This window comes from Thamnophis elegans, chromosome 13, assembly GCF_009769535.1.
Source record: "Thamnophis elegans isolate rThaEle1 chromosome 13, rThaEle1.pri, whole genome shotgun sequence".
Classification (NCBI taxonomy): Eukaryota; Metazoa; Chordata; class Lepidosauria; order Squamata; family Colubridae; genus Thamnophis; species Thamnophis elegans.
In genome coordinates this window covers 28313760-28328049 of record NC_045553.1, presented here as the reverse complement: position 1 = coordinate 28328049, position 14290 = coordinate 28313760, and the positions used below count along the sequence as shown (strand labels likewise).

Below are 14290 nucleotides of genomic sequence, written 5' to 3'. Positions count from 1 at the left end.
GAAACCGCTGGGCGAGATCATTCGGAGGCACGGGATAAGATACCACCAATACGCGGACGATACCCAGTTGTATCTGTCCACCCCGTGCCAACTCAATGAAGCGGTGGACGTGATGAACCGGGGTCTTGAAGCTGTTAGGGACTGGATGAGGGCTAACAAGCTTGTACTCAACCCGGAAAAGACCGAGTGGCTGTTGTGTTTCCCTCCCAATAATTTGGCTAGTGTTCCATCACTCAGGCTGGGGGGCTAAATATTATACCCCTCAGACAGGGTTCGCAACTTGGGAGTCCTCCTGGACCCACAGCTGACCTTTGATCATCATCTGTCGGCTGTGACCAGGGGGGCATTTGCCCAGGTTCGCCTGGTGCGCCAGTTGCGACCCTACCTGAACCGGGAGGCTCTCACAACAGTCACTCATGCCCTTGTGACCTCTAGGCTGGAATACTGCAACGTGCTCTACATGGGGCTGCCCTTGAAGAGCATCCGGCGACTTCAGCTAGTACAGAATGCGGCTGCGCGGGTGATTGTGGGTGCACCTCGGTTTACCCACATAACACCTATCCTCCGTGAGCTGCGCTGGCTACCTGTTGATCTCCGGGTGCGCTTCAAGGTGCTACTTACCATCCATAAAGCCCTCCATGGTAGTGGATCTGGGTACTTGAGAGACCGCCTCCTGCCAATTACCTCCTTGCGACCTATTAGATCACACAGATTAGGCCTCCTCCGAGTTCCATCCGCCAGTCAGTGTCGACTGGCAACTACGCAGAGGAGAGCCTTTTCAGTAGTAGCTCCGACCCTTTGGAACGATCTCCCCGTGGAGATTTGTACCCTCACCACCCTCCAGACCTTCCGCACAGCCCTCAAGATCTGGCTATCCCGTCAGGCCTGGGGTTAAAGATTATAATCCGTCCCCTCCCGAATGATGAATGAATGTTGCTTTTATTTTTAATTACGTATTGTTTTTATATGTCATTGTGTGTACTCCCTTCCCTATACGTTGTAAGCCGCCCTGAGTCCCCTCAGGGAAAAGGGCGGCCTATAAATAAATTTATCTACAATCTTTATCTACAATAATGTGGTATTAACCCTTCACCTAATCTTGATTCTATCCCTTGAATATATACAAGAAACCAGACTGTGATACCTCAAGGATTTGAAAATAGCCCAATTATATATCTCTGGGCTCTGACCTATTCAGATGGACCTACCCACCTGCTAATCACTAACAAATAGCTCTGTATTGCCATATGTGTATAAAATATTGTTAGAGGCTCCTTCTGAGACAGAATGTGAACAAAATACTATCAGTCTTTTGAATTTTCTGGATGACTGAATGAATCCAATCTCTTTAATGCCAGTAAATAATTGATCTGATGATTTACCTCATGACAGCATGTAAATTCTTGATGTGGTTTACTCCAGAGGAACAAATTTGAAAAACAACCTTTAGTAAATGCAGAATTAGATTTATTTATTGATGGAAGCAGCTACATCTTTGATCGTTGAAGTGAAAATTTTGGAACACAATTCATTGCCTTTGAATATGTCAGCTCCAAAAGTAAAACTTATTGCGTTAAAACATGTTTTTAAATTGGCAAAAGTAAAACAGCTGATTTTTTTTTCTTGACAGCAATATGCCTTTGGTGTTGTACATGACCATGGAGCTTTGTGGATGGAAAAAAGGTTTAATCACAACAAAAAGTAGTCAGATTAAATATGGAGAAGAAATATTGCAGATTTTAGATGCCATCTAGGAGTTAAGCATGATTTACTGGTACAATGAAGAGGGATGGGTCTCTTTGGGCTTGAGGGAAGCCACGCCTTCTGGAAGGAAGAGCTCCATATCAAATTTGAGAGAAGCTACATGGTTGGTCCAAAGACTGTCTCTAAGTCATCACATTTCTCAAAGTCACATACCTGAAAGTCAAAGTCTAAGATTATCAATAAAGTAAGGCAGCACTTTCTCACACAACAAAACTCTATCAGTCCCTAGAAATAGCCCAAAATATAAATCTAAGTGATATTACTATTGCTATTAACTGTTCTGTTATTCTTTTCCCCTTTGGTTTATATTTTTGCTTTGAATAAAATTTTCTTTTCCATAAGGAAACATGGTGTGTTGTTGGGTAATGAAAATATTTTCATTCGATTTTCATTTATGCTAGTCTCTCACCACAGGTTTATTAATTTACAATATATTTTGATTTTTTTAAAAAAATATTTTATTTATGTTTATTTTAACTTTGGATTGAAAATACATTCCCTGCTTCTTTATCTATTTTTTCACTTTATTTCAACATTCTTTGTGCTCTCCTAACTATCATTGCTAAATTAAACAAAGCAACAATGTATCAGATTACAGACAAGCAAATATATGAAAAAAATATATGAAAAAAGATTTTTTAACACACAATCTTTAGTTGAAAGCTTTTTCTTAAAGTTTGATATAATAGTAATGGCTTCAGAAAATATCCAGGACCATGTAACTTTGGATAAATTAGATTCACAAAAGGAATGTAATTTCAAAGCAGCAATTTTGTGGGAAAGAAATGTGGACTCTACAGATTTAGAACTGAATTGATTGCACATCTCCCTGAAGTTGAACTCTGAATCTTTTTACAACAGTGGAAATCTGACTAAGTGCAGAAGTGATAAATTGGTTTTCCCTAGGAGGATTGAAAGAGATTCGGGAATGGATTTGTTATACTTCACTGGAAAACAGTTTCATCGGGAATTTTTTGAGAAGATAAACTGACTTTGGACACTGGATTTATTATATTTAACCAAACAATGGTTGATAAGAGATGGCATTAAAAAACATGAATATTTGATCAAGGATGAATCATTGTTAACTCATGGGACAATTTTGGGTAGATAAGATGCTGTGATAAATTTTCTATGAGTTGATTACAATAACAGTTGTAACAGCCATTTTTACCATTATTGTTCTTCTTGTTAATTATTTTCTTATTAATATGGTATGAAGATGACAAGTTAATAATTTCCAAATAGATTTAGTAGTTCAAAAAATGCTGGGACCTGTTTCTCAAAAGATGGGAAATTAATGTTACAGTAATTAATCAGTGTTCATATGAGGGGATAATATGCGTATATGTGATAGCTTTTTATTTTTTAATGCACTTTTTAATGTCTTATTTCAATTTTTTCTTCATTTGTTTGTTATTTTTTTAAAAAAGTTTTGGTGTTCTGTATGTTAACTTTTTAAAAAAATAAAATAAAAATAGAACAAAAAGAAAGAAAGAAAGAAAGAAAGAAAGAAAGAAAGAAAGAAAGAAAGAAAGAAAATCTAAACTAGCTTTCAACAAGATCTATTGCAAAACTATTTCAATGATTACTCCTTGGAATCAGATCTTCCAGCAGACAGATAAGAGATAATCTTTTACTAACCTTTCCTTCTGCACACTTTGTTCCAATATAAACCATTCCATTATTTGGGTTTCCTTTTGAAAAGTGGTATTTACATGAATTCTCATCAGTTGAATCAACTGTGCAGTATAATCTCCCACATTTTACATCCCTGAAAAAAGATCAATTCCTTATAATTAAAAAGAGTGGTTTAAAAGAGATCTGTTTTGTTTCTTTGCTTATTTGGAAATATTTAAATTAAAAATTAAAACCAGAGATGAAGAATCAAAAGCTTGCTCAGTCTCAAAATGAATTGGTTGCCTTTAACAGGTGAATGAAAAATCTCACAAGCTGTTTCAAGGTTTTGGGGGAAATTAGATGAACACAGTTTCTGTATCTTCTGCTAAATCATATGATTTCCCTGTTTATGAAGGTGAAGATAGTTTGACTCAGGATTCTTATCTTCAGAGTAGTAATGTATCTATTATCCATGTAGAAAACTCCTAAAGTCTATTTAGGAGGCTTGATTTTTCCAGATCTCTAGTCTAAATTTCCCACAATCTGTGACTAGTGAATGAGAGGGGTGAGTTGAATTGAAATCTAAAGGTCGGGGCAATTGCACTAAACATAAGAGAGGGAAATTATCCTAAATAAATGGCTATTATTCAATTTCAAATTAATAAAACTATGAGGGAAAAAAGAAAGTAACATTCCAATGTATAAAATAAGGACTGCCCTTCTTTTAGTAGGAAAAAATGGCATGGGATTCTGGGTGTTTGTATAAGAGCTAGAAGCAGTGTGAATTTGTACGCATCACCAAAAGATGAGATGGCTTATTGTTTGGATTTGGTTCAATCTGTAATGCAAATCTCACCATTGTGTTTTCCAAGTCATGGTTTATGACTGAGTACAATTCACTATTCATATCCTTAAGGCTCTCATATGCTGCCCCTCATCACAGGGAGGCTAGACTCATTTGCAACTGGTGACTGATGGATCCTGATGGGTTCCAGAGGGAAGTAGGGAATAACCCAGAAATGTTGCTGCATGGCCTGCTGAAGCAATGGTGGCAGCCTGGAATCTGAGGGTAGTTGTAGTTTTGGACAGAATTGCACCCATCACTGTGGTTCATGGAAGAACTATGAGTTCTGAAGGGGGGCCAAGAGATGCCTAGAGACCCTCTAGAGGAAGAAAATGAATGACTCCAACCGGAAAGGACTTAGAGCCACTATTGAAGCATATCTCGGAGCAATAAGAGGAGTGAAACAGCAGCATTTCTCTGCTCTTATTATGTCCTCAGAGTGCTTCCCATTGGCCCTGTTTCTGGACACTTGTTCCCTCCTGAGTCAGGGAGGCTTAGGTGATCTTTTACAGGGCCAGGCAGAGGAGTTTGTTCAGTACCTATGGACAAAGTTGCTTCGATCAGTTCCCAGTTGGATCCAACATCTGAAGATAGTCCCTGTGAGATGCCTGAGAAGAGATCTTGCCCAGTTATCTAGGAATGTTTTCATCTGCTAGTCCTGATGAAGTGCTCTCAGTGCCACCGCCTGTCAGTTAAATCAGTGTCCCTCTTGGATGGTGAAAGCTTCCAAGAGGGTGGGTCCAGTCAATGATTAATATGTCACTGGAAGAGGGGACAATTCTTCATGCTTTTAAGGAAGCTCTGGTTCACCTCCTTAAAAAACCATCACCGGACCCCACCTTCCTGGACAATTTTCACTTAGTTTTCAACCTTCCATTCTTAGGGATGGTTGTAGAAAACGGGGTGGCCTGGAAGCTGCAGAGGGTCGTGGATGAAATGGATTTCCTTGACCCTTTTCCATTAGGATTCAGGCCTGGGTATGGGTTGGATGTTGCATTGGTCACACTTGTCGATGATCAACCATCCTTGCTTTCCTTGACCTCTCGGTGGCTTTCAATATCATCATCTCTGGTATCCTTTGGGTCAGCTCCAGGGACTGGGGATGGGCAGCACACTTCTGCACTTGTTCACCTACTTTCCCCATGGCCAGTCCCAATCAGTATTGATAAGTAGTGAGAAGTACAACCATCCAGTGCTATTTTGTGGTGTGTGAGAGCATAGTACTCTTGCCACTCCTTTTCAATATCTACATGAAACGTCTAGACAAGATCATCCATCACCACGGGTTGCGGGGTCTACAGTATACCAAAGATGATCAATTTTATATCCCCATTCTTGTTGACTCAAATGATGATGTGTCCACCCTCTTGAGGTGCGTGGAGGCAGTGGGGGTCCGGATCAGGAACAACAGGCTTCAACTGTACCCTTGGAGGACCAAATGTCTTTTGGATACATGGGACTTTGGGATCTGAGATTCTGTCATTTTTTACTCTGGATGGGGTGTTTCTGCACAACTTTGGGTTGTACACCAATTGTGGCCTTTCCTTGATCAAGACTGTCTGTGCTCAGTTGTCAGTCCCTAGGCACCTCATGGTTAGACTAATGCACTCTACATGGGGCTACTCTTGGAGAGCATTCAGAGGCTACAGCTAATGCAGAGTGCAGCAGTGTGGGCAGTTTTGAGGGCCCCAAAGGTGGCCCCTGTATTACCTGTGCTCTATTGGCAATAGCTGTATTGATTTCCTGTCTGCTTCTGGATGCAATTCAAGGGGTTGGTGATCACCTCTAAACCCCACCATAGCATATGGGTCCAGGTTACGTAAGAATTGTTAGAATAGAATAGAGCTAAAAGGGACCTTGGAGGTCTTCTAGTCCAGTCCCCTGCTCAAGCAGGAGAACCTATACCATCTCAGACAAGTGAGTATCCAGTCTCTTCTTAAGAACTCCAGTGATGGAGTGCCCACAATTTCTGAAGGCAAGCTTGGTGTACTTGATGGATCATCTCATCCCCCTGGGATTGGCATGCCCCACATGTGCCAGCAGAGGCATGCTGTGGGTCCTATCAGCCTGATTATTCCAGCTGACCAGTGTCCAGGAAGAGGGTCTTCTCTGCTGTTGCTCCTGCCTTATGGAATGTATTTCCCCCCACCCCCATATGAGGTTATCACTATTACAGGATCTAGAATTCCCATTGCTAAGCAAGGATGTTGTTAAGTGAGTTGCACCTGGTTTTATGATGTTTCTACTATGGTTATTTAGTGACTCACTACAGTTGTTAAATGAATCACACAGTTGTTAAACAAATCTGACATTCCCTTGACTTTGTTGGATGCTGGCAGGGAAAGTTGGACATCATTGTAAATACATTTTGATTGACAAGCACCTTAATTTTGATCACATGACAATAGAGTTGCTGCAAGACTTGTAAGTGGAAGGATTAGTTTTAAGACACTTCTTTCAGTGTTGTTGTAATTTTTAAGTTGCTAAATAGTGGTTGTAACTCAAGGACTTGCACTTTCTGATACAGGGCGGGGCATAACCTTTTCCTAGGGGGTCACAGCAAGATCGACAGCAGTTTACAACTTCCGCGACACCTCATTTTAAAGCCCATAAAAAACTGAATTGAATGAGCTATTAAATGTTAAATTTGCTTTAAGAATGGCTGGAAAATTCAATTCGGAAGAACAAAGGATCATTGACAGAATAAAATGCATTGCCTTTCGAGAGGCTCGCGATGCTGGAGCGACGTTTATCAATCGAAAATGGATTGCAAACAAATTGAAACGTCATCCGGATTGGGTTACTGATAATTGGAACAAAACAGCCCAAGAATGTTTCACAAAATTTGGAGAAGGGCGTCCTCTGCAACTGTCCCAAGAAAGCAAAGCCATCATTGCAACTGGCAGTCGCAAACAACGAAAAGGAAACCGAAAAGTGGCCCAAGAAATCCTTCAAATTCGTGGAAAACGAGTTGATCAAAGGACAATCGGCCGATATCGAGAACGAGAAGGTTTGAAGCCATTCCACGTCATTTGCAAACCATTGAAAACTCAAACACACGTTCAAGATCGGCTTTGGTTGTGCGATTGGTTGTCTGAATGGACCGAGGAAGATTTTCTTCATTTGGCGCCATCTGACGAATTCTTCGTTTATGCCATTTGAAAACCGAATTTCCAGAACGATCGAATTTGGGCTAAAGACGTCGACGACATCGCCAAACATGAACGATATCGACAAATCGTTCGCAATCCGACTTGCATCGGGATTTTCGTCATTTTCACAGCCAAGAAACTGCATTGGGTTTTGAAGGATAAAGGGGAATCCTGGGATGGCAGTTATTTCCGTGAGAAAATTTTATTGGAGAATGTCATTCCATTTCTCAGTGATCCAGACAATGTCTTGGTGGTTGGTGAGGCTGTCTTTCTTCATGACAAAGCTCCTTGCATGCATGCAAATGCGACTCAGCAATTGTTAAAGGAAAACAATGTCGAATTTTGGGGCAATGACGTCTGGCCGGGAAATTCGCCAGATCTCAATCCGGCAGAGAACATTGGGGCCATAATTAAGGATGAAGTGGAAGCTCTGATGATTCAGGAGCAAGGTCAAAATCGATATTCGGTTGAAACTTTGAGAATGAATTTGGAAACTGTGTTGAAAAATCTGGAAAATCGAACGGAACTGTTTGAAGATTTGTTGTGTTCTTATCCACCTCGTTTGAATGCTGTTCGAAGGGCTAATGGTGGTCATACTGACTATTAAATCGTGTCAATAAACTCAGTTTTTGATGGGCTTTCGAATGGTGTATGAATTATTTGTGTTGTTATTACAAGTGTTGCTGTGACCCCCTAGGAAAAGGTTATGCCCCGCCCTGTACAATCTTTTAAATGGCACTTTGATTCCCATGGCTCTCCTTTTACACCCCATTTTTGCTGTATCTTGTAACCCAAGATGGAAAATGAAAGAAAATTAGTCATTCAGAAATTGGCTCACACTTCTGTTGTTTTTGCCGGGTGATAGAATCAGGTTCTCATAGATGTGGACCTGAAAACATTTCTTATATTATCCTTAAATGATATCTTCATCATAGCAGGAAATAATTTAGAATGCTTACTGTGGTTCACATGGAATTTTTGTTTCATTTTGTTTTTTGCAGTAGTTAATATCATCTCCTTTCTGGTTATTCTCAAAACATTCATCTGGAGCCACTTTTGCATCTGTAGAGGGGAGTGAAGAACCAAAACAAATACCTGAGTGTGTTACCTGCTAGCAGGATTCCCAATCACCACCAGGTGCCACCTGATCCTTTTAATTAATGACCCAAAACCTCTACTTGAGACATTCTTTAATCTATATGCAAAGTCTCACTGCACCATCCATTTATGTTAAATATACTGTATATCTCCCTGTTTCACTGACAAGAATCACATCTCCCAATGCCTGTTTTATTATACCAAATGTAAAGAAAATTTCAAATCCAGAGTTTTAATACTCTTAGCAAACAGTGCTATGTTCAAGCTCCATGATTTCGGATTGAGAAAAGTGGAAAGTGATGGATCAATCAGTGGCTCTGATTATCTCTTAGAAGAACAAAGTTAGATGGACAAAACTCTAAGCATATGAAAGATTCTTGACATTATTCTTAGTTCTTTTCCAGTAGTATTGGCTTACTTCACAATACCCGTTGATTTAAAACAAAGAGTATTGGACAATAATTTTGGGCTGCTGCTATTATATACAACATAGCAGTCTATTTATGGTGTATACACATATACATTTCATACACATATTGTCTCAGATCTTTGTCTGATTTGGGAATGTATGCACAACTCACAAAAACATCCTTTTCCCAAAGTCAATCTCTCCAGATTTCTAGTTACAACTGCCATCATCTTGGACCATTGGCCATGTTCTCTAGGGATGGCTAAAGTTTTAAACCAAAATACGTATCTGGAGGACTGAGCACTAAAGCCTCAAAAGAAAGAACTTCATCTTGAAAAAAATTTTCATCTTCACAAAACACAAAGAGAACAAAAATGTAATCATTATTTACTATGGCTACATCAAGAGAAAAATATAATTCATCAACAACAACTATCTTAGTTTTTTATAACACCACTATTCTGAAATCCTAAGGTTGACTTACCTGGTCCAAAGAGAGCAATACATTGGTCAGCCAATGTGGGACAAATCCCCTTGATGCAGTAACCCAAGTTGTTTCGGCATGGGTGTCCATTCTTGTGGAAGTGATCTACGGGACACTCCGCAGTTTGGCCAGTGCAATGTTCAGGCAAGTCACAGTCATCCTTTGTTGCCCGGCACACTTCTCCTGCTTTCTTGAACTGTGGGTGAGAATTAAAAATACTCCCAGCTATCATTCTTTATGGATCAAAGAGCCAAAGCATGATTCATAACATATTTCAAAGCTTCCTCTTCATCTGTTTTGAGGGTTACCAAGTGAGGCATCCCTTCAATGTTACAATGTCACAATGAATTAATGCTCCATGAATTAATAATTAATTAATGCAATTAATTAATTGTTCCATGAATTAATATGTTGTGGCTAAAAGTCTCAGTCTATCTTATTGGTTATGAAGAAATGATCACCATGAAAGGCTCAATTCCTGAAACATAAATGATACTTATGCCTAGAAATCCCAGCCTAGAAGTTCAAGCCTGTCTTACTTGCTATGACAAAATTATTGCAATGAAAAACTCAGTTCCTGAAGAACAAATGATACATATTGTCTAACCATGAATGTCAATGAAAGTTGATTTGGCTCTTGTGAAAAAGCAAAAAAAAAAAACATTAATTGATGAATGTTTGCATGATATGTTTTTATTTCCTTACATCAATGACCTAGACCAGTGGTAGTCAACCTGGTCCCTACTGCCTAGTGGGCATTCCTGCTTTCATGATGGGCAGTGGGGGTTTGCTGTAACTCTTCTTTGTAAATTTTATAAAGTAAAGTTACTTCCCTACTTTATAAATCACCATTTATGTGGAACTGGTGGACGGTCAGAAAATTTTACTACTAACAGAGATAGAAAAGTGGGCGGTAGATATAAAAAGGTTGACTACCCCTGACCTAGACATTGGTATCTGAATTCAGAACTCTTTAGCATTCTTATTTTACTGTATTTTTTATTTAGCTGAAATATTATTGTAAGTTGTAAATTCATGTGTATATTATGCTGTATGCTATATAAATCATTTGGTTAAATGAAGTAGAATTTTCCTTCATGTGCTGAACAAAATGTGGCTGTTTTATGTTCCTGTGAATTTTGCCTTGTGATGGAAGTATAGAAATAACAAAATGTTTTGGGCTCTTCTGCTCCAAAAATTTATTATGCAGTTGACTGGGATACTATATAGAAGTATTGAGAAACTTGCACCTCTGGCTTCATGGTCCTCCAGCACCTCCAAAATGTGCAACTAAAATATTTAGGGGTTTGGAGAGCAGGTACGGAACTTAAGGGTGGGAAAGAAAACAAGTTGACTTCAAGAAGTCTCCTGAACTCTACCCTAAAAATCATAGTACAAGAAAAAAAAGGAAAAGAAATGTCACATCATTACCAGAGACCTCTTAGAACCTTCCAGAAAGTCAGGAAACTGAGTTAGAGCACCAATCCTAAACATTGCCCACCCTTATTTAAACTTTGGTCCCATGTCAACCATGCAAACTCAGTCAAAGAAGGATATGTATTATTTTCACAGACATGTCTTAATAGGCTAAAAAATGGATTTTAGCCTGAAACAATGCTGAAATTTTGTTAAGCTGTCCTTCCTATGGATATGTTCAAAAAGGTCAAATAAACTGGAAGAAAGGATGGGAATAGGATTACAATTATTTTGATCATAGTAAGCAGCCAAAAGATACTATATTTTCATATATCTAGTCAGGAGTAGGGTAAAATTCCTCCTAGTGTTATAAATAAAAAACCTTACCTGGCATTTCTCACAACATGCCCCTTCTGCACACTTTGCCCCAGGGTTCAGTTTACATGTTGCAGCATCACAGCACTCGTTTTCACATTGCTGAAAATCAAAAGACATCAAATTATGCCATAGGCTTTTCTGACTTGTTTCTTTTAATTGGTCTACTTTGAAGAGGTAAACTGCCACGGAAAAGAATATTTCTGCCTTGTGTTCCCCCTTATGGCTTCTTGCTGGCAAATGAATATGACTAATAGCAGCCTGGGTGTTTGTTATCGCAAAGGGATGATCACTTATCTACATGACATATCTGATATTTCCTACGTGAAAAGAATAAAATAAAAATATCCTCACCTCATAATTGTGAAGGCCACATAACATACAGCCCAAATTCTTTTCTTATTCATGATTGATTTTCTACTCAGGATGCAGGTAGGCCCAAGAAGAATCACCAACCATTAATATTAACATTACCTTTATTTTAAGGTTATGATAATAGAATCTTTCATGGCTGAAATTACATTTATCCCCTCATCTTTCTGGAAAGATGGGTGGGAGGTGTTCCTCTTGAGATGTTTATCATGCCCCATTCCTTCTGCAGGCTAAGCTACCTTTTATCTGTCAATGAAGTAGCCTTTTCTTCCTCCTTTTGTCTCTCAAGCACATTCTCACTGAGCATTACATGTGTATTGACTGCATTTAACAATCTTAGGAGAATATTTTACTAAATTACTCTTTGCATGAACAATTACTATTAGTGAGCACAACAGAGACTGAGAGGAAGCAGCTGAAGAAAATAATAATGTAGGGATAAGTAATGTGGCCATGTTGTGGGATCCAATCTGGGTCATTCACCGGAACCAGAGGTTTAGTCTTCCAAGCTTTCAGGCTCATGCTAGAGCCCATTGTCAGAGAACTTGTTTCTCACAACTTCTCTCTCACACATTCTGTGAGAAAGAAGATCCCTAAGGATGGGCTCAAGCACATGTCTGAAAGCTCAGAAGACTAAACCTCTACACCTGGTGAATGACCCAGATTGGATCCTGCAACATTGTCATAGGACGTGTACCTTTCCCTTCAATTGTAATGTGTACAGATCAACAACATAGGGGTTTTCAATAGGGAAGGATTTTCTTGAAATGGTAAAACATCTATTTAAAAAAATCATTATTATGATTATAATAGTGAGATTCTCCACTCCTCTGCAACTGATTTATCAAATCTATGAAATTATCACTGCATAACACATGTACATAAAGGACACAAACCTATGCTATTCACAAACCAATCTCTTGGATATCTCATGCCACTTCTAAAGCCAGATGATTTTGCACGGATTCCCATATTTGAGAAAGTACTTGGAATTGCCCACGTTGATTAAAAAAACAACAACCTTACCTCTGGATCTCCACAATCACAATCTTCTCCTGCTTCCACAAAGCCATTCCCACAAACGGTAGTTGTAACAATATCTGTGCTCAAGGGGTCATTGAGAATGCATTGTGCATCTCGTGCCGTGAGATAATACTGATAATCCCACAGACTGCAAGAGGTGAACTCACGGGGAGGGTCAAAGCTGTAAAAGTGAACCAATGTAAGATTATGACATCTTCCATATTTGGACCAGGAGCAGAATTAATCACAAAAACATATAAGATAGAAAACAATGGCTAATGAACAAAGCAGTGTTTTTCTTTTCTCTAAAGCTAACAAAATAGCTATGAGAACTCTTACTACAAGGTTATGCTCCCTCAGTTTTAATTCCACTAACATTTTTTTTCTCTTTTTTTAACACAATGAATTTGCAAAGAGAACTCCATGTGGTGTTAGTTGCTTAAGCTACTTCTTGTGTTTGAGCTACCTTTTGTTTTTATTTTTAATCAGTTCCACTGTGGAAGGGGAATCTGGAAATGATGCAGTGACGTTGCTGATGTGACAAAGAACTAGGATCGATAATATCATTGAAGGGAAAGCAGTGGAATGTTAACCCTCTTTTTCTTTTTCTTTTTTTGGAGAAGAAAGGCTTGTACTTTTTATAACAAATGAATGTTTTAAGGCAAAAGTGGAATGGATATACTTATTGGACTTCTTTGTTGAAAAGTTCATAATATCAACAACTTGCCACTGACCTCTGAAATTGCATACTTAAAGGGATGCCAACGGTATCATGTTTACCCAAATATTTCCCTAATGCTGATACAAATCACTAGGAATGATTTGATCTTAAACTTAAACACTTGCACAGTAAAGAAAAACTTCTCGCTACTTCGAGAAGTTAATTAACTCATGAGAATTTTTTTTACCGTGCAAGGTAACCCTGCAGTTACCGGCTTAGAGAGCTGTCAGTGTTTGGTAAAACTTGCAGCATCTCCAGCCCCATCTGCCACCCCCAAATTGCACCTCACTGTAAGGTATGCATCTTACTGGAGACTGGCAGCTTCATTGCGTTCCTCATTGTTGTGTCCAGGAAAGCATCTTGTAAAAAAAACCTTCAAACGAGTTCGAGAAGTTTGACTGAACTTGTGAGAAGGTTTTTTTTGTATGAGTTTCCCTGGACACAATAGTGAAGAACGTGATGGAGCTGGAAAGGTAAGACACACGTCTCAATTCTTGCCCACCCCACCTGACAGAGAATAATAACACCACCATCCCCAATATTAAGATCAAGGCCATATTTCGGGTCGAAAAGAAAATAAGAACTTTTCTTATTTTGGGGAAAACATGGTAGCATGCGCACTGAGACAATTGAAAAGTTTTACACAAAAGCTTATGAGACATTTGGCAATAAACAATTTCTGAGAAGATTCCCTTCCCCCTTCTTCTTTCTCTTCTTCCCTTCCCTCCTTCTTCTTCTCCTTTCTCTTTTTTCTTGAAAAAATAACGCCAAAAATGGACCAGCAACAAAAGATAGGTAATACTTCACTTATGATCTCAAGCTATTCAATGAATCACTGGACTTGTTAAGTGAATCACAGTCATTAAGTGAATCCAGCTTCCTCTATTGACTTTGCATATCAGAAGAAAGCTGGGAAGGTCACAAATGGTGGCCACATGAGCTCTGGATTCTGCAACCCTAATAAATATATGCTGGCGGCCAAATGCCTGAATTTTGATCTAGTACTTGAGGG

The 14290-nt window shown here is 39.0% G+C and overlaps 1 protein-coding gene across 1 annotated transcript in view; it reads right to left on the bottom strand.

The window, feature by feature from the left end:
* Positions 1 to 1860: 1860 nt before the first annotated feature.
* LOC116516313 (zinc metalloproteinase-disintegrin-like NaMP) overlaps positions 1861 to 14290 on the bottom strand; it is a 42986-nt gene continuing 30556 nt past the window's right edge. The window contains 6 exon segments of the mRNA XM_032228743.1: positions 1861 to 1917; positions 3409 to 3538; positions 8340 to 8442; positions 9372 to 9567; positions 11175 to 11264; positions 12561 to 12738. Of these exon segments, the coding sequence (XP_032084634.1) occupies positions 1861 to 1917; positions 3409 to 3538; positions 8340 to 8442; positions 9372 to 9567; positions 11175 to 11264; positions 12561 to 12738 (754 nt within the window).